Genomic DNA, 20,449 nt, shown 5'->3' with positions numbered 1-20,449 from the left:
GGCACACTAAACACACACATCTATAGAAATGCACACACATACGCACTGACACATACGAACAGAAAGAGACGCATATGCCTAGAAAACCGGATACACAAAAACGGGCACACCTATGAGGGTACACACAGAGATGCAACAGCAGATATGTACTCACACGGTCCTATGCAAGGAATACACACATAGTCACACATACAACCACAACCCCCCCCCCAACCACACACACAGCGTCATGCAAAAACACGTCCTTTTTCAAATTAAAAAATAATATGTTCATAAAATTGAGTTATTGGCAATGTTTAACTAAATTGCAGCTAGCAGGCACGAAAACATACACACAGACATCAATAAACAATTCAGTACTCACAAGCACACACCCAAAGCCACGCATAGACACTGAGACCTCACACGCTAAAAGAGATAGGCGAGAACAAACATGCGAGCAGACACAGTTACACAGACACACAGTCTCAAACATGCAGACACACAGAAATACACGAGAAAATACAGACGATTAGTTTACCACACATTTACACATCTGTGCCTCTACGCAAATACACATGCGCAGGCGAACGTACTCACGACTCCACATAGTTTTGTCAGAAAGCACACAAATACAAGGACACACAGATGATCACACAGAGAAGTAGGCACGGACACGCCTACAGGCAGACACTGGCATACACAGATGTTGTTACACAGAAATGCGGATACACAGGCCCGCATAGGCAGGCGCATAGATAGCCATGGGCGCACACAGGATCGCGTCGGCAGAAACGTAGTAGTTCACAGGTGGGCACTTGCAAGTCGTTGCATAAAAACAGATACAGAGAGACACTGATACACAGAGATATTCATACAAGCACACAAGCGCCCCCCCCCAGGCAGACAGGTGCACACAGTGATAGACACATAGGCAGCATCTCGTGATAAACACAAAGGCAGCATCTCTCTCACACACACAGTCACACACACTTCGGCAAACACAAAGAAACAAGCAGACTGACACAAACTGTCTGGCGCAGTTGTGAAGAGAGACACTGACTGACACACACAGATTGTGCCACATACTCAAAGGCACACACTTCGTGAGATAATTTGAGGGGTCTGTGGACGGGCAGAAAGCTGATTTAATCTGCAAGAAAAGCCCACCAGAGTTCGGGGGCGGAGGAGTCACCGGGATGACGGAAGTGAGAAGCTGACGAGCCGAGCTGTCAGCGAGGGCCGCATCACCCTGGGACGCGAGGCTGCCGGTAATGCAGGCAGCACACAGTGTGTCTATTTAGAGGCGGGTCACGTGGACCAGGCACGTCAGAGTGTGGAGCCAGCGGCACTAGTGTGGATTCCCACCCACAGCTCCCATTCACATCTCCCGAGCGCCGTCCAGACACGAGTCAACTCCGGAGCATGCCATCCCCTCCCCGCCGGCCGGCGCAGGATCAGATGGAGGCAGGCGCTCCAGCAGGGGATGCCATTACCTGCTCCGCCATGCAGTTTCCGCTATCAATAATTTAACCTGCTGCTGCTGCCGCTGCCTGTCAGAGGGGCGCATCCGGGCAGAGAGTGAGCGTCAAGCAGAGCCGCCCCGGCGAAGAGCACCCAGCCCCTGTCCGCACCACCCATGCCACGGGCTTGATGTTTACTAGTAGTCACTGAGCAGGTGGGTCTGTGTGTCCTGCGCTGGCTTGTGTCCGGTTGCAGAAAGTGACGGCGGGAACGCGAGCCGGGGCGTTCATTAATAAGGCATGCTGACATTATCTCGATTGAATTCTTAATGGGCGAGCAGTGCAGGGGTCAGGGGCTGCGTTACAGCGCGCTCGGCTCCCAGTCTTTCAATGCGAGCAGCTTCTCTTACGGCTAATGAGAGTGCCCGCCCGAGGGGGCTGTCACACAACTCCGCTCTGCAGACCGCACTTTCCAAACATCGTTTCTCGCTCCCTGAGGAACGTTAACTTTTTTTTTGTTTTACCAGGGGAAAGGCTCAAAAAAGTTGCGCGAGACACTAGCGAGAAATTTCGTGACACTATTAAAAAAACGTCACGGTATATATATATATATATATAGAGAGAGAGAGATATTGAAGTTGTATTTATAGTATGTCAGGAAATGTATTATATATATATATATATATATATATATATATATATATATATTTATATTTATATATATATTTGTGTATATATATATATATATATATACACACATTTATATATGTACCTTATAGTATAAGTGCATATAAACATATATATCTGCACATATGAACAGGCAAACATATATAAGCATGTGTACCTATACGGTATTATGTTTGTGTCAGGTTTTTACATGTTAAACACATTCATGTTAATATACCTACTATGCGATACTGAGGATGTATTTTTTTTTAATGTGTGTGCATCTATCTGTCTATATATCGATAGGACGAATTCAGAAAAAAAATATTTGTGTGATTAAAATATTGACGTATTGCTGCTGTCGAGATGAAAATATTTGATGAATTGAAGAGGTGCTGAGTCCTAAATCCGCGGTGATGCGCACACTTCGCTGCAGGGCTCCACCCCCTAGCTGCCGCCCCGGGAGTGCAGTGTGCAGTCCCGTCGCTGGAGGTGAAGGGGGAGGGTGCATTGGGTAGGCTGCCACGGCCCCTTTAAGTTTCGAGAACTTGGAGACCGGACCAATAGGAACTCGGTGAGAGGAAGACCGGGATCTCCGGCTGTCAGAAGCCCCGAGAGGCCGCTCTGGGAGGATCCGAAGCGGGCTGCGCAGCGGTGGCTGGGCATGGTTTCGGGAGAGCCGGACCCGCCGGTGACCATGGAATGAACATCGCCTGGAGAGTTTGAGGAAAGAGCCTGTCCTGGACAGGACCATGACCTCATGGAGGGGATCGCCCCCCAGGACATAAAGAACCCCCTTTTTGAAGAGCGCATCTCGGGAGCAGGAGCCAGGGGAGCGGGGAGCTGGAGCAGAGCTCAGATGTGACCCCCGGGGAGCTGCACCCCAGGCATGCCGTGTCACTGGCGCTCTCAGGAGAGGAGCCAGGCCCTGCAGCGGGGAGGAAGGCGCGCACAGGTCAGTCTCATCCAGGCGAGGGGGCGGATTGGAACGGGCTGGTGTTTGAAAGGGTGGGGGGGATTCGCATGGACCCCCCCCCTGGAACAGGACAGGAACATCTCTTGTACTTTAGATCTGATTTGTTCGCATGTGGCGCACATAGGGTCGCCCCTGGGTTTGAATTCCATAAGATGCTGTTGCGCACACGGGACAGCTCGTGGTGGTGGCTCCTCGGGGTGCTGTGGCAAACAGAACAGCTTCTGGTTTTGACTACAAGCCAGAGGGATGCTGAGACACCAACTAGTCAGCTCCTGGCTCTGAGTTCTGTAGGGTGTTGTGGCACACCCAAGAAAACTCCTGGCTTCGAGTTCCGTAGGGTGTTGTGGCACACCCAAGATAACTCCTGGCTCTGAGTTCCAAAGGGTGTGGTGGCACACCCAAGATAACTCCTGGCTCTGAGTTCCACATGGTCTTGTGGCGCACACGGGATAACTCCAGGCTTTGAGTTCCGCAGGATGCTGTGGCACAATCTAGTCAACTCCTGGCTCTGAGTTCCTTAGGGTGTTGTCGCGCACACGGGCTAACTCATGGCTCTGACTTCAGTAGGGTGTTGTGGCGCACACGGGATAACTCCTGGCTCTCAATGCCGTAGGGTTTGTGCCATACACGAGAAAACTCCTGCTCTGAATTCAGTACGGTGATGTGGCGCCCTCGTGATAACTATTGGCTCTACAATTCCGTAGGGTTGAGTGGCACTCACAGGATAACTCCTTGCCCTGACTTCCTCAGGGTTTTGTGGCACACGCGGGATAACTCCTGGCTCTCACTCCCTCATGGTTTTGTGAAACACACGGAATAACTCCTGGCTCCGAATTCCGTTAAATGTCTTGGCGCACACGGGATTACTCCTGGCTCTGACTTCCGAAGGGTGCCTTCGCATACACAGTATAATTCCTGGCTCTGACTTCCTCAGAGCTTTGTGAAACACACGGAATAACTCCTGGCTCTGACTTCCGTTGGGTGTCGTGGCACAACTCCCCGCTCTGACTTCCGTAGGATGTCGTGTTGTGGCACACACAGGATAACTCCTGGCTCTGACTTTCGGTGGGTGTTGTAGCACATGCGTGATAAGTCCTGACTTCCGTAGGGTGTTGTGGCACACACAGGATAACTTCTGGCTCTGATTTCAGAAGGATGCTGTGGCACACATGGGATAACTCCTGGCTCTGACTTCCGGAGGGCGCTGTGGCACACACGGAATAATTTCTGGCTGTGACTTCCGTAGGGTGTTGTGCCACAAACGGATTAAATCCTGGCTTCGACTTCAGTAGGGAGTTGTGGCACATGTTGTGGCAAACGCGGGATAACTCCTAGCTTTTACTTCCGTAGGGTGTCACGGCACACACAGGATAACTCCTGGCTCTGACTTCAGTAGGGTGCTGTGGCTCAAACGGGACAGCTCCTGTTGTTGGTTCACTGGGAAGCCCCTAGCTTTGGCTCCTATGACTTACTGTGGCACGCGAGTGGGCACCTGGCACGGGCTCTGTAAGGTGCGGTCCCTCACGCGGGGTAGCTCCTGACGTGGGCTCACTTGGGGTACTGTGGCACACTGGCCACCCTCTGGCTCTGAGTCCTATGGGGTACTTTTGCAGATGGGTCAACACCTGTCACTGGCTCCGGTAGGATCCTGTGACACAAACTGGCAGTTCCTGACGTTGGCTCGCTGGGGGCGCCCTGGCACAGTGGGCAAGGTCTGGCATTGACTCCCCTAGGGTACTGTGGCACACTGCGCAGCCTATGGTTTTGCCTCACACTCGGGGCGTCTTCTATCGCTGGCTGCGCGCTGTTGCTGTGGCATACTGGGCAGCCCCTGGTTCTTAATTCCAGTGGCTGTTGTGGCACACGCCAGGCACATCAGGACCCTGAATCTAATGGGCAACTGTTAATCACACGAGCCGCTCTTGGCACTGACTCCCATGCGGTGCCGCGGCGCACGGGCAGCCTCTGCCCATGACTCCCACGGGATGCTGTAGGCCACACTGGGCACTCCCTGCCCATGACACACAAGGGGCAACTCTTAGCTTTGAGTTCTAGTCTAACAACTGGCTCTGACTGTCTGGGGAACCCGGTCGGATCCATTCTCGCTTTGTGTGAGTTCTAAACTCTAACCAGTAAATTGTCGGCATGTTCATGTGCGGGGGTAGACGTAGACCATCTGCAGCTCAGCCCACCCGACTATACTCCCCCCGCATTCGGTTATGTTTGGTGGTAATGTTAGTACTTTACCCCCGATTCAACGTGTATTAAAACGGATGGCTGACATGTATGTGTTAACCAACCACGTTTACACCCAGGTCTTACACTATTTTGACAGGTGGCGCCCCACTGGTCCGGGTATCCACGGGGATCTCGTGGCCCGAGAAGCGCACCTAGCCTTCAGATTGTCATCGACCCACCCCGCCTCCCCTCCACCCCACCAAAGAACTTTCGTAGCCATGCCTCAATTTTCAACGTCACTAATTAAGTATCTTAGAATTATATTTACTGTTTGTAAAGCGCACTAACACGAAAGGGGGGGGGGGGGGGGGGGCGGCGACAGACTGGCGTAACAAAGGCCCCCGTGCGGCTGAGGTGGGCGAGCTCCAGGAGGCGCCCGCAGCACACTGTGAACGAGCGGCAGGCCCCTGCCTGTGTCAAAGAGGGAGTGGGCCCCACCCAGACACTTTAGCCCCCCCTCCCCTCAAGTTTCGTTACGGAGAGAGAGACCCAGTGCGTGTGTGAGTGTCTAGTCCACCGGAGCTCCCCGCCACTTCAAGCCTCGCTGCAGCCACGGGGGTTCCCCGGACCGGCACACAACCGGGCCTGGGGTGGGTGAGACATTTAAAACCTGGCACACACATCGCGATGCTTGCACGCGAGGCTCTCCGGGCACTGGAGGGACAAGAATGCACCGCAGGAAACAAACTGGGAGGAAGCCTCGAGGGTGTTTGTGTGTGTGTGTGTGCATATGGTGGTGTGTCGGTGGGCCGAGCGAAGGGTAAGCGCGCCTTCTGCTGGTGATTCTCGGAATTCTTCCCTCAAGACTCCACTCATCTGAACAGGACAACTGGAGGGGGGCGTTGGGGGAAGGGAGTAGTGCCAGGGAAACAGACACACATGTGGGACAGAGGGGGGGGAGTAGCACACGCCGATAGACACTTATAGAGAACAGACGGGGGCATGCAGACATGGATAGAAAGTAGGGGAGTGTCACGTAGATCCAGTGGTAGAGAGCAACAAATTATGGAGTGGCAGGTATACAAACAGACGGGTAGACAGACCGTCTTAGAGAAAGAGACAGGCCCATGGAGTGAAGCAATTGCATGCAAAGAGACAGGTGGAAATTATATCGAATAAAAGAAGGACAAGTAGGTAGAAGAACAGACAAAGATGGACAGACAGACCAGCAGGGAGTTGTCAAGATACGACCAGGAGAGTGGCGCAACGACAGACGGAGAGGTGGTTAGAAAGAGGATGTGAAGTGACAAGATAGTAGACGAGAGACGTGTAGACAAACAGGCAAGCAGAGGAACAGAAACATCTAGGCGGACAGATATAGACAGAGGCTAGATGGGGGCGGGGGTGCGCAATGCCAGGCAGAAACAGAGATGGGTACAAAGATGGTATGCAGAGGAAGGTAGGTAGACAGATAGACAAAGAGACTGATAGATAAACAGCTACACAGATTGTGACAGAACCAGGCGACGGGGGCACTGCCAGTGGGTACACCCATCCGCCCATAGGCTGGTGGAGGGGGCAAGATGCTGCGTTGAACGGGCGAGGGAATCCCAGATCTAGACTGGTGATTTCTACGGGTGGTGTCTTTTAAGGATTGTTTCGGCGGGTGGGTTTCAAGAACAGAAGCAGCGAGTGGAACAGGGCTCTCTTGTGCGCGCGCCGACTCCAAGAAGTTTATCCTTTCTCTCAGCGTTGCCAGCGCGCCTTTTTTTTCCTGTAGAAGTTGTACTCGCCAACAGACACGCGCCACTTCCGAAAGCATCGCGTACGTGATTGTGGGGGCGTGGACGAGGCTAGCCCTGGCACCGGGAGCAATAAAGCAAACCACTGAGCGAGGGAGTCGGCGAGGGGTGGGGATGCCGAGGCCCTCTTACTAGACTGTTTCCAGATCTTTTCTGTCAGAAGAGACTGCCCCTCTGCGATGTGCTTTCCCCCACATGGCCTGTACGCGCACCAGACGCCGAGGCGACCCCAGTTTCCACTCTCGTCCCCATGTGGAACGGCTTAATGCTGGCAGCTAGAAAACATGGGCGTCGAGCCACTAAGCGAGTGTCCCAGACTTCAGCTGCAATCCTCGATTAAGAACCCGTGTGTACCAAAGTGACCCTGCAGAAAAAAGGCCGACAATCTCACCTGCTCGTTCCACAATAACTTATCCATTTATGTACGGAACTTACTTGTGTTGTCCCAAATATACTTCAAAATACATGCACCCTGCATGATAAGTTAAGGTCTGCTCGCAACTTTATAAGACGTACAACTAGACCTGCAAGTCGCATTGTTTTTAACCCTCCTTTTCTGACGAATTACCGCCGGTGCCTGTGCACAGTGTCTGCCCACACTGGTTCTCAGCTCAGTCACGCATTGCGGTGTTGCTACTGTGTGTCCCTCCTATTACACGTCATTTAGCCACGTATGTTGCTGGTGTGTCACTAAAAAGGCCTTGGAAAGTGAGACTTTTCACTTCTCCATCATCAACCAGCCTGTACAGCTCCTGCAGTGTGTAAGGTATTGCCTCAATGTAGCCATGCAGCGAGGTAGCCCGTGCACCATGTAGCAGATTGCGTTAGCTCAGTCATGCAGTGTGATTCCTCCTGCAGTGCATAACATATTGTCTTAGATCAGTCACACGTGTATAGCTCACACAGTAACAGATGGCTTCAGTTTTTCCATGCAGTGAGATAAAGAGGGAACCATGCAACACATTGGCTCGGTGCATCCATGCAGTGCGGTCACCAGTGTACGATGTAGCAAATTTCCTTAGCTCAGTCACGCAGTGTATCACCTCCTGCAGTGTGAATCATCGTGCCTTAGCTCAGTCACGCGTGGTATAGTTCGTGCAGTAACAGATGGCTTCAGTTTTTCCATGCAGTGAGATAGCCAGGGCACGATGCAGCACATTGGCACGGTGCATCCATGCAGTGGGGTTGCCAGTGCACAATGCAGTAGATTGCATTAGCTCTGTCATGCAGTATAATACCTCCAGCAGTGTGTATCGTATTGCCTTAGTTCAGTCACGCATTGTAGAGTTTCTGCAGTAACAGATGGCTTCAGTTTTTCCATGCAGTGAGATAGCCAGGACACCATGCAACACATTAACCTAGTGCATCCATGTTGTGGGGTCACCAGTGCACAATGTAGCAGATTGCCTTAGCTCAGTCATGTAGTGTGATACCTCCTGCAGTGTAAATCATATTGCCTTACTTCAATCATGTTTGGTGTAGTTCGTGCAGTTACAGAAGACTTCAGTTATTCTGCACCTTGGATTTGTGTATCCATGCATTGGGGTCACCAGTGCACAATGTAGCAGATTGCCTTAGCTCAGTCATGCAGATTGCATTAGTTCAGTCAAGCAGTGTAATACGTCCTGTAGTGTATATCACATTGCCTTAGTTCATTCATGCATGGTATAGTTTGTGTAGTAACAGATGGCTTCAGTTTTCCCACGCAATGAAATAGCCAGGGCAGCACACACCACATTGGATCAGTGCATCCATCCAGCGGGGTCCCCAGTGCACAATGTAGCAGATTGCATTACTTCAGTCATGCAGAGTGATACCTCCTGCAGTATGTATCATATTGTCGTAGTTCAGTCATGCATGCTATAGTTTGTGCAGTAACAGATGGCTTCAGTTTTTCCACACAGTAAAATAGCCAGGGCACCATGCAACACTTTGGATTAGTGCATCCATGTAGTGGGGTCACCAATGCAAATAGCAGATTACGTTAGCTCAGTCATGCAGGGTGATATCTCCTACAGTGTGTATATCATATTGTCTTAGTTCAGTCATGCATGGTATAGTTCATGAAGTAACTGATGGCTTCAGTTTTTCCATGCAGTGAAATAACCAAGGCACCATGCAACACATTGGTGCATCAGTGCATCCATACAGTGGGGTCACCAGTGCACAATGCAGCAGATTGCGTTAGCTCAGTCACGCAGTGTGATATCTCTTGCAGTGTGCATCATATTGCCTTAGATCAGTCAAGCGTGGTATAGTTTGTGCAGTAACAGATGGCTTTAGTTTTTCCACGCAGTGAGATAGCCAGGGCATCATGCAGCACATTGGCTCGGTGCATCCATACAGTGGGGCCAACAGTGCACAATGAAGCAGATTGCCTTAGCTCAGTCATGCAGTGTGGTACGTTCGGCAGTGTGTATCATATTGCCTTAGTTCAGTCACCCGTGTAATAGTTCGTGCAGTAACAGATGGCTGCAGGTTTTCCATGCAGTGAGATAGCCAGGGCACCATGCAACCCATTGGCTCTGTGCACCCATGCAGTGGGGTCACCAGTGCACAATGTAGCAGATTGCCTTAGCTCAGTCATGCAGTGTGAATCCTCCTGCAGTGTGTATCTTATTTCCTTAGTTCAGTCATGTGTGTTATAGTTCGTGCAGCAACAGATGGCTTCAGTTTTTCCACTCAGTGAGATTGCCAAGGCACCATGCAACACATTGGCTCTGTGCATCCATGCAGTGCGGTCACCAGTGCACAATGTAACAGATTGCCTTAGCTCAAACATGCAGTGTATCACCTCCAGCAGTGTGTATTATATTGCCTTACTTCAGTCACCCGTGTTATAGTTCATGCAGTAACAGATGGCTTCAGTTTTCCCATGCAGTGAGATAGCCAGGGCACCATGCAAAACACTGGCTCGCTGCATCAATGCAGCGGGGTCACCAGTGCACCATGTAGCAGAGTGCATTAGCTCAGACATGCAGCATGACAGCTACTGCAGTGAACAATTGCCTAACTCCAGTCATGCAGCGTAATACCTACTGCAGAGTGTATCACATTGCCTCAGTTCAACCACACGTGGCATAGCTGGTGCAGTGACATGTTGCTTCAGTTTTTCTATGCCGTGGAATAGCTAGTGAACCATGTTACACATTGCCAATGTTTTTCAATGCAGTGGAGTGTCCTGTGCACCTTGTCACAGCTTGCCTTAGTCCAGCCATTCAGCACGATATTATAGTCATGCAGTGTTATATTTACTGCAGTGAGTATCAGGTTACCCCAGTTTAGCCATATGTGGTACAGCTCGTGTAGTAAGAGGTTGCTTCAGTTTTTCCATGCAGTGTTGCAGCCTGTTCAACATGTAGAGGTTTCCTTAGATCAGTCATGCATCGCCATGGCTTCTGCAGTGTGAGAGTGCCTTGGTTTAGTGCTGCAGCGCGATAGCTACTGCACTGTGTAACCGAGCGCCTCAGTTCAGCCAATCAGTGAGACAGTTGATGCAGCACCTACCAGATTCCCTTAGACAAGGGACAGAGGGAGAGCTAGCCATGCAACAGAACAGCTACCAGTTTTTATAGCTCCAGCCATGCAACAGCAAAGCCCATTTCCCTAATTCAAACATTCAGCAGAACAGCCACTGCATACTGTAACATTTCTCAAGTACTCTAAGCAACAGCATATTTACAGCAGCGCGAAGGAGCTTCTATGACATGTGAATACCCATAAAAGATTCAGAGAACTTCTGAAAACGGAGCTATTTAATCTCGTCGTCAGCTGAAATGCAAACAAAATAGGGTTTATGATTGAAGAACATCGGACATACTTTCTTGTTCTACCTAATTCGATGCTAACGTCCTCTCCGCTCTAATCTATATGTCGCCTAATCTTTCAGAGATCTTAAGTACCCGAAGGGCAACACCCACGTTTCACAAATCTGGGTGCGGGACACTAGGCCGGGATTTCCCCCTGGCCAGCTTACAATTAGAGCCTTAGAGCTGGTCTGATAGCAACAAATCCGTTACATCTACACCAAAGCGTCATAGTGATAAGTGGGAATGGGGCCTGGGTACAGTCGAGAGGTGAAAGGCTTGTAACACGTTGCCATTTTGAATTGGACTGAATATGCTTCACCCATCACTCTGCTGGTTGTCATGAGCTTGGACATGTTAACTGAAATAGAACACTTTTGGATATCAAACTGTTCCAAATACATGTATACTTTCCAGGGTCTGGTACGTGCACTGTGACACTTTAGATTCTCTCAGCATCTAATTGGGTTAGTTACCAGTAGTCAAATGAGTTTCCTTAAGGGAGGTATTTTTTTATTATTTAAAAAACAAAACAAAATAATGAATGTCCTGGCATGATCCAAGATAACTAACTGTGGTTCTGTCCCTAGACTGATGCTATAATATACATTAGAACATTGGAATGTTGTGAGTTCCATTGAAGACAATGGAGCGCTCTGGGCTTTTACTGGCTGGCAAAAGCCTGAGCGTCAACATTCCAATATTTTTTGTTCACAGCAACAGCTGTGAAATGGAGCGCAGTGGGATTTTATTTTAATCCCCTCGGGCTCCGTGAGGACTTTGTTTTATTTATTAGAACATTCTTCCATCTAGTGGCAGAATGTTCTAATAGCCATATAGCCCTTTGCTGCTGGGCTATACCAGCAATTAAAGTCACGCTCCCTTGTTAAAGGACCTCACCTTTGGCTCGGGCCTTTAACACTGGAGCGGGCCTTTATTGGTCGGTATAGCCCGTTACGGTGGGCTCTAAAGCTATATTAGAACATGTAGTGGAGCAGTCAATCACTAATGGCAATTGAAATTTGCTCTCTGTAACACAGTATCATGTAATGCAGTAATAGACCACCACCCAATCAAAATGCAACTCCTACAGATTCTGCAGGTCTCATGTCCAGGTACTGATTAAGATGTCAAACCAGGTACATCTTAAGGATTTTGGGGTCTTGGGCCAAATGTATTTTGGGGGGACCCTGATCAGAAAAGCTTTACATTTATGATCCAATTTCAGTTCTTTCATGCCCTCTTTGCCCAGGTCACTGACAGTGCACAGACGCACTCATACAAATTACAAATGTGTTTAGATTTAATATTCAGGTATAGTGGCGTGTGTTTTTAATATTGTAACACAGTAGACTCTCACTGACATTGCTTTAAATAATCTATGTGACACCCTCCCATTTCTCATATGTGAGGTCCTGTTTTGATCTAAAAAAAAGCTTTTTTTATGGATGTTGCATGAAACACAAATATAACATTCTCTGCAAAATGTCTTTAATAGACTCTCACACATTACCCACATTAAAAATACATTTTAGGACAACAGTGTTTAAAATAATCTGTGTAAGAATTATTCAAGAGCATTAGGGCAAGATTCACTGCAGCACAGAACTGGCTCTATCAGGGCACTCCCCTGAAAGGCTCTGGCCCTGGACCAGAGCACACTTTGCCCATGCCTTAAAACATCTCTGTGTCAAACAACTCTGGGAAATGGAATTTCATAGCAAATGCACAAGAAGATAGAACACCCTATATGTGATCGTTTTTAAAAATATTAAAACAAGAAAGGTTTGTCTAGGACTGCTTTTCCCTGCGGAAATGTTCTAATAGCATTAATGAACAGTCGAGAGGACATTATCTTTGAGATAACTGGATCTCAGACTGCTTATGTGCCCTCACATTTGGCTCATATGAATAAGCTGGGCGATGAGCTGGCATTTAACTGGTGAAATTACCCTCTAGATCATCCATTAATGCAATATTAACTCTCGCTATGGGATAATGATAGTAGCTAATCCAATCAGAAGGCTTAGAACGCAGACATAGAATGCAGACTTTTCCTGCTTTCTACATTTTACTGAGTTAACGAAAAAGTGCAGCAAGTACATGAGGTAAATGTGGACATTGGGCATGTTCCTCTGTGTGCTTGGGTGGTGAGCTTGGGGTGACTTGCTAACAGCTTTAATGGCCACATTCTTATCCTTTAATTGCCCTTTCACCACATTAAGTGGCCCTACCTTGTAACCTTGAGGGTGCTGCCAATTGGCTGCAGTTAACTTATCACTTAGACAGGTTACAAGAGAACTTTTGCTAACTAAAACAAATATTTTGGATAATTTTGAAGATGCTTTGTTTAAATTTATCATCATGTATATTTTATGCAAAACTACCAAAACAGGAAAAATAACATCTATACAAAGATATATCGCTGTAACATGTTAGTCCACATTTAAAACACGCTAACAAGAACGAAAGGGTATGTTCTGGCTTAGGGCTCCGAATGTACTGAGCATTTCACATTCTAGTTTGCAAGACAAAAATATATATTTTTACCACCATTCTGAGAAAGACTGCAATATGTTTGGTGGAAAAAGGCATAGCCCTTCTTTTATTGTATCTTTCATGTGTGTTGCAGGGATTCACATTTTGGAGTTCCAAACATATTATGCGTCTTTAAACTTAATGAAAATCGCTCGTGGTGCTGAATGTACTTAGCGTTGCCATGTGTTTAGCAACATGCTTGCCTCGCCCGAGGCCACTTTCACAATAATGTAGCCTGATATAGCCGAATTCTTAATAACATTCTCTAGTCGATGTAAAACTCGTAAAAACAACAGAAGGAAAGTATGTCTGTGTTAAGAAAGAGGTTTTTTTTTTTTTTGCATTTTGGAGCCGGTTGGTTGAAAACACAAAAATACTTGAAAGCTGTTGTAGATTGCTCAAGCGCTAGAATAGCCTGTTTACAAAAGCAACAGGCTGCTACTTTAATAAAAAACAGACTCTCCTGTTCAAGTGTAACCTTTACTGGAATTTTAAACACGCTGGCTACCATAACTCGAATTCCAGCGCCAAATAATCGCTCTTCTTTTTTTCTGCTTCATATGACATTGAAGAGTAAACAGGAGAACCCTGGGTAAGTAATTAGATTTGTGATGATACAGTTCATATGCTCTGCAAGATGCAAAACTTTCACCAGTGCAAACATTTCTAAATGTAAATTTGCGAGGCTCTGACTTGCAGCCCAAGGGGCGCAGGCTCAGCAGTGATGAGAGGAATTGATTCATCATGGAAAGATTGATAGGCTCACAGGGAAGCGTCTCGAAGCGGGCCTGAAGTGGGATCATGGTTGAAGAAATCACAGCCAGGTGGCTGAAGGCCAGGTGGCAATATATCAAAAGATCTGATTGTTGGAGTATGTGGAAAGCAAGTCGGAAGGGTGGGCCCTTTGAAATGTGTCCGCCACATTTCAATATCTAGGGAATGTTCAAACAACTGCAAGCCAGAAATATGTCTCTATCCGGAGTTCCAAAGTGCTATTAACTTGACAAATAGACCTCACATTTGATTATTTTGGGGTGTTCGCCTTCAAGCTCGTGCCTCAGAGATTAGAGAATTTAAAATTTAGAGTTAACCCAAAGATTTGCAATTTTAATTATGCAGTATAGGGCCTAGAGGTTTTTTATACTCAAGAGGTACATGGATGATAATTTAACTTACTATATAAAGTAGATTGAACAAGCAGATGTTCAACTGTCCAAGATCATGAGTGTCAATTCAAGAAGCTTCGTTTGCTATCAATAGTTTGCCCTGCATGGGTCATTTAATTTCCCTTCAGCACCAGATAGGAGGCTGTTTAGGTACTAAAGTGGAATAGCGGGTCAACCCTGCCATTAGATTTCAAAACCCCCAGGTTTTGATATTGTGTACGACCTTTTGGCTTTAGGATTTCATCCTATTTGGATGTATTTTTTTAATCTGGTTATTTTCGTTTCACTTGCCTAATTTCTCAAGGCTCAGTTTTTCAAAAGAGGAATTTAACAAATTGATTGGTAATCCCTCTGTCCTGGATAAGGCTCCAGTACACTCAAATACTGAACAGTAGCTCAAATTACTATTTCCAAAAGAAAAAGGAAAGCAAATAGAAGAATAAGGTAGAGCTGGAATAATTCTGGCAGGTGTTCAGGTCAGGAATATACCAGGTTTCTTTGCAGAAATAAGGAAGGTTTTGAAAAAATGCCCGTGATGCTCTAGAGAATTTATGATGTTACCTACTGAAATGGCAAAGAAGATAGTAGTTATGTTAAAAAAGAAATTCAGCAATTAGAAGAAAAAGGAAAACCTTCCAATACCTTAAAAGAGGCTAACAAGAAAAATTAAGAAATAAAAGATGAGATGAAAAACCTTGATGACTATCTGATGAAAAAGAAGACTGAAAAATTAAAGAAAATATTAGGGATTACTCTAGAGGAAAAAAAAACGTTGTTATCTTTGCTCAGCATACTGCACAACATCAACCTCTGATAGCACTAACTACCAGATCAGGAATTTTTAAACAGAAAAAGGTGATAACTTATTCAAACATTTTTTCTTTAGATTCAGATAGAGAAGGGTCTTCAGGGATGATGCTAGCTTAGGAGGCCCATAATAGTCTTGCACTAAACGGACAGTATAAGGACTTCTTTCGCTCCATTTTTGGAGTACCCAAGAGATCAACAGAGATGGGAATGTCAAGACTCAGGCATAGGCAGGTACCAATGAAAGTACCCTCCCCAGGATTATTGAAAGGCAAGGAGACACTCCAGCAATAGAAGAGAAGTCCAGAATAGCTGTCTTCAATCTATCTTCTGAAGCCTTCCATAAGCATGAAATGTAGGTTTTAAGTAAAGGACTTCCGTTTTTGATTCTCAGATGTTACATTGGTTTGAATTATATATCGTTCTGCATACTTTTGTTAAAGGAACATTAGATTAAGAAGTACCTTATGCAAATAACTAGTGAGTCTGAACTATGTGAGAATGTCTGGTTTGAAACTTACCTCCAACCTTAACCTCCACCTTTACTACCTACCTGGATACTGTATGTCCTGTTGTTGCAAATATTTAAAGCATCATTTCAACAGGTTGGAAACTCTGACAAAATCTTTGCCACATGTCCTTTCCACTCTATCACCCCAAGAAAAGAGCCCTCATGCTATAAAGGAGTTTAATACGTTCACTGATAAGCCTTGTGAAACAGGCCGTGGCGTAATGCAGACAGATACTCCTAAATTTAATTAGAAAGCAGAGGAGATATTGCATTTGTTGAACACCATGAAAGGATAAGGTTCAACACTCAAAAAAATCTTCAGAGGAAGATTTTGAAGTTGACCTTGGTAGTTCTGTTGTGGGGAGACATTTGTGAAGAGGAGAATGACTTTCTCAATAATAATCACCCAAAAGTATTCAAATACTTGCATTTTATAGCCTCCCTAAAACACACAAATTGCGAAGGTCCTCTTTGCAGACCAATAGTTAATTCTTTCATGCATGTACTGAACCATTTTACACATTTTTGGATACATTTCTAGAACGTATTCTCTGCTTATTACAATTTTACATCGAGGGGATTGTAAATGATATAGAAAGTTGAACATCATCCTTTTAGTGCAGATCAGGAAACCGAAGTTATGCTTGATGTTCTAACATTTTACCTGAACATTCCAGAGGCTTTTCAACTTAAAAGTACCAGTATGGGGTTACTGCTACATGGGAGCTTTTACGGAAATAGTTCTCCATAATGAATTTGTCCCTTTCTCTGATAACATGCTGCCTTGGTTACAGGATATAGGCAACATATTTTTTTTCATTCGGAGTAGGGAAGATTACTCGGTTGAGGAATGTTTCTTTGCGCTGAATCTCTGCGATGAAAACCTAAAGTTATCAGCAAAAAAAGAAATATATATTTGGATCCTTAACTGAGATGAACCTCTTTAGTTTGATTTATACACAAAACCAAATTTCCAACATACTCTTTTACATTTTTCTATCTTTTACAACCAAAAGGTATTATCGGTTACCATTTTGATCAGTTCTTTTGTTTATGGGGAACAACACCACATTGGAAGATGTTTGGAAATCCCCTTCTCTTTTGAACGAGAAACTCATTGAAAGGGAATATCGAAGATGTTTGTTGAGTAAATCTTGTAAAACTGCATCTTTTTGACATTTAATAACTTCTCACCTGTGATAAAAGGAATGGTGTAAAAGACAGAGGGGGAAGTATGCCACATGCAATCAAATCTGAGTGACAAAATTACACTCTGATTAATGGTAACTGGAAGATTCTCAATGTAGAAGAGGACAATAATCTAGAAGATCAAATATGAATTTGTGGGATAATTTGATAGACAATATTTCTTGGAAATGCACAGGTATTCCCCAGAGGACCTTTGATGACATGCCTTCTGTAAAATGCATTAATATATCTGAAACATGCCAGTAATGTAAAGCAGCCTGGATTACTGACATACTGGTATTTATTGGAAATATTATGTATCTCATCAGATGACAAATTTCAGAACTAAAAATGTAATCTAACTTATTATCTGATCTTCCGGTTAGGGATATGTTGTGGAAATATGCAAATATTGTAAAAATATGCAGCAAGACAATGATATGCTTTTGTGAGCATGTAGCCGCACTAAAAAAACATAACTACTCCTTTTGTGCCACATTGTTTGGAACTAGGGTATGCAGAAGAACGATCTGACGTGTATTATCATTCAGTGGATTTGGATAAACAGCACAGGTGGAGGCATTCCAAAAATGAGACAACCCAAGGATCTGTTTTGGGTTTTCACTCACCGCACTCATGGTTCAGGTCCTAATAAAAAAATTCCATGGGACAGCATATCCTTTGTTAACACTTAGGTTTTTTTTAGGCCAATGTTATCTAAACTATTATGATTGACTAAAGAAAATAAAAGACACTAGTATGTAAATGTTTCTCTGTATAATCTATGAACAAGCTTGGACCTATAAGCCAGCCATGTGCTATTGGTGATGGATTGGACCTATTTCTTCTCACTGTTTCAATGCCATTTGGTACCTTAGGATTGTTTTTTTTAAGTGAATGATTGACCCCTGAACATATATATTTTTTGTCCTGGATTTCAGAGATTGTGAGCGCAATTTTGGATCTATGTATTGACTAGTTATGGGACAGAGGAGATCAAATTATTTATTTTTGTTTATATGACTGGTGGACAGGCAGATCATTGCCAGAGTTCGCATGGTGTTTACTTCTACTCCTTGAATTTCCGTTTTGAGAATTTGTATTCTCTCTCTCTTGACTAAATCGGACATTAGGTGAGCCTATTTCCAGATCGTGAGATTCAGTCCTTATTGTTATTATGGTTTTGCCACTTATAATTGATTTGTCTACATTTCGGGTCATGGAGGTTGGCATACTAGTTTTGAAATATTTTTTCTTTTTCCTGGAAAAGAGCCTTTCTTCCTTGTGGCTACTGAGTTTGGCTCACAGCGTGATGAAATCATTCGCCATACATAGCAGAATGACATGAAACTCCAGGGGCACTGTTAGACCTGATATCCTTGGTGCAGTATTTCCCCAGACTTTTTACCTTCTCTGCCCTCTTTTGCTCAACTCATTTTTGGTAGCCTTAGGGCTGTGTGCACTTTACCCCTGCTAATGAGTGGTAATGTGCTTGTGCTCTCTCCCATAAACATTGTAAAGTTGGTATACTCCTAATTGGCACCTTTATTTACTGATAAATCCCTAGTAAAACATACAAGATGTACTTAGGGCCTGGTAATTACATGCTTTTAGTATGCAGTAGCAGTCATTGTCCCTCCCACTAAAGTAGCCCCTTAAAACATGTCTCAGGTCTGCCACTGCACCCTGTAGGGCAGTTTTAAACTGCCACTTCAACCTGGCAAAATAAACATTTTACCATGCTTAACCCTTCTTTTTTAATACTTCTAATCTCCCCTAAGGTAGGCCCTAAACGCTCATGTGGCAGTGTGCATGGTATTTAAAAAATAGGGCACGTGAACTTAAGTTTGAAATGATGTGGCAGTGAAAAACACCTATTGTGGTTTTTCACTGTAGCAAGGCTGTCTCTTCCACAGACTACACTGGGCTACTTTATTACATTTAATATGTTATTACCAGTTTGGGAACAGATAAAAATGCTTCTTCCACTCATTTGTAATCTAAAGTATTCTTTAATTAAAACAAAGTTGGCATCCTCCACCCACAAGCTGGCAATGAGTATAAGAATGGCACCCTCAGAACCTCTGATCAGAACACTCCTAGACCTGTGGAAGAAGGACTGATACGCTGTCTGAAGAAGGAAGACAGGGACTGCTTGTCTTGAACCTAGGGCCCGAGAAGTGACTCTGTTAATCAGTTGGCTGGCCTTACGTTTGATCTACAGAGACACACAAAGCTTCAAGAGGACTTCCCTGCAACTGCCCAGCTGACTAGTACCAACTGGACCTCTCTGAGTCCTGCTGCTGGCCTCTGCAGGAGTGAATCCTGATCACCAAGAGATGCCCCCCAGGTCCTGGACCCTGAGCTGGCATTAGAATGTACTCATCCTGCCTCAAAACTAACCTGCAAGGGAAGTTCCAGCAGTTTGGAGCTCTTTGCAACAGCAAGTGAGCACGTTGCAACAGCACCAATTACCATGTCACCTGTCAATGCGAAGTTTCGATTGCAACTTGCTCTTCGCACCAAACAATGACTGCCCACGTCTCCCGCCAACATGAAGCTCCAGTGGTGACCTGCTCTTTGCATCAATAACAATCTCTTCATGGCTCAACCAACAAGAAGCTCTGGCTTCACTGGCTGACGCTCCATTGTGATAGACCTGAACTTGTGACACTGACCCAGTCTAACACGATCAGATACTCATGAGTGGTGCTTTGTGCTTTCTGGTGCTTTTTTCACCTAAAACTTTGAAAACTCATAACTCCGGTTCTGCTTATTGGATGTTTGTCATTGTGGTGTGATTTTAGTCGTTCAAATTTATTTTGGTAAATTGGTTTGGTAATTTTCTGTTGTTGTGTTTTCAATGTTTGAGTGCTTCATAAATATTTTACACATTGCCTCTAAGTTAAGCCTGACTGCTTTTGTGCCAGGCTACCAGTAGGTGAAGCATAGGTTTATTTAGTGACTTTTGTGGTTCACCCTGACAAGGATTGTGCTTATTATTGGAGTGGGTCTCTCACCCTCTCAACTTATAACCCTGTTTCTTACAGGCACACCCAGTATATTTTTATACAGATGGTGTTGTGGTCCTCATGTTTTTCCTGTCAAGGATTTTAGTGGAGTGTTATGCAAATTGGTTTTGTTAATGGTGAGCGTTTGCTAGCCAACAGTTTTGAGACTAAAAATCACCTATTTCCAGAGGGATTACTATTGAGACTGTATACTTTCTTACATTAAGTTACTATAGGCACCAACAAGGTGTCTTCATCCAAGACTGTAATGGGAAACTGATTTTCTTAAAATGACTTTGCAAGCGTCTTTGCATTACAGCATGCCTATTGAGCGACTTTTTTGTTTTTGCTTCCTTGC

At 45.3% G+C, this 20,449-nt stretch overlaps 1 protein-coding gene across 3 annotated transcripts in view; it reads left to right on the top strand.

Moving 5' to 3' along the window:
- The window catches only part of BDNF (brain derived neurotrophic factor), a 230,292-nt gene that overhangs the window by 128,305 nt on the left and 81,538 nt on the right, over positions 1-20,449 (top strand). Inside the window, exon 1 of one of the 3 annotated variants that reach the window (XM_069221970.1) lies at positions 1,528-1,657. The exons of 1 other annotated variant lie outside the window; for it this stretch is intronic. Coding sequence is in view for 1 of the 2 variants with exons in the window: in XM_069221968.1 (XP_069078069.1) it covers positions 2,998-3,063 (66 nt within the window). In the remaining variant the exon portion in view is untranslated. Of the gene's footprint in view, positions 1-1,527; positions 1,658-2,670; positions 3,064-20,449 lie in introns of those variants that run through there. One more of the 3 variants, XM_069221968.1, reaches the window with a different exon arrangement.

Source organism: Pleurodeles waltl, chromosome 3_1 (genome assembly GCF_031143425.1).
Source record: "Pleurodeles waltl isolate 20211129_DDA chromosome 3_1, aPleWal1.hap1.20221129, whole genome shotgun sequence".
NCBI classification, from domain to species: domain Eukaryota; kingdom Metazoa; phylum Chordata; class Amphibia; order Caudata; family Salamandridae; genus Pleurodeles; species Pleurodeles waltl.
Note: the sequence above shows the minus strand (reverse complement) of the source record. Positions and strands in the feature narration are given on the sequence as shown.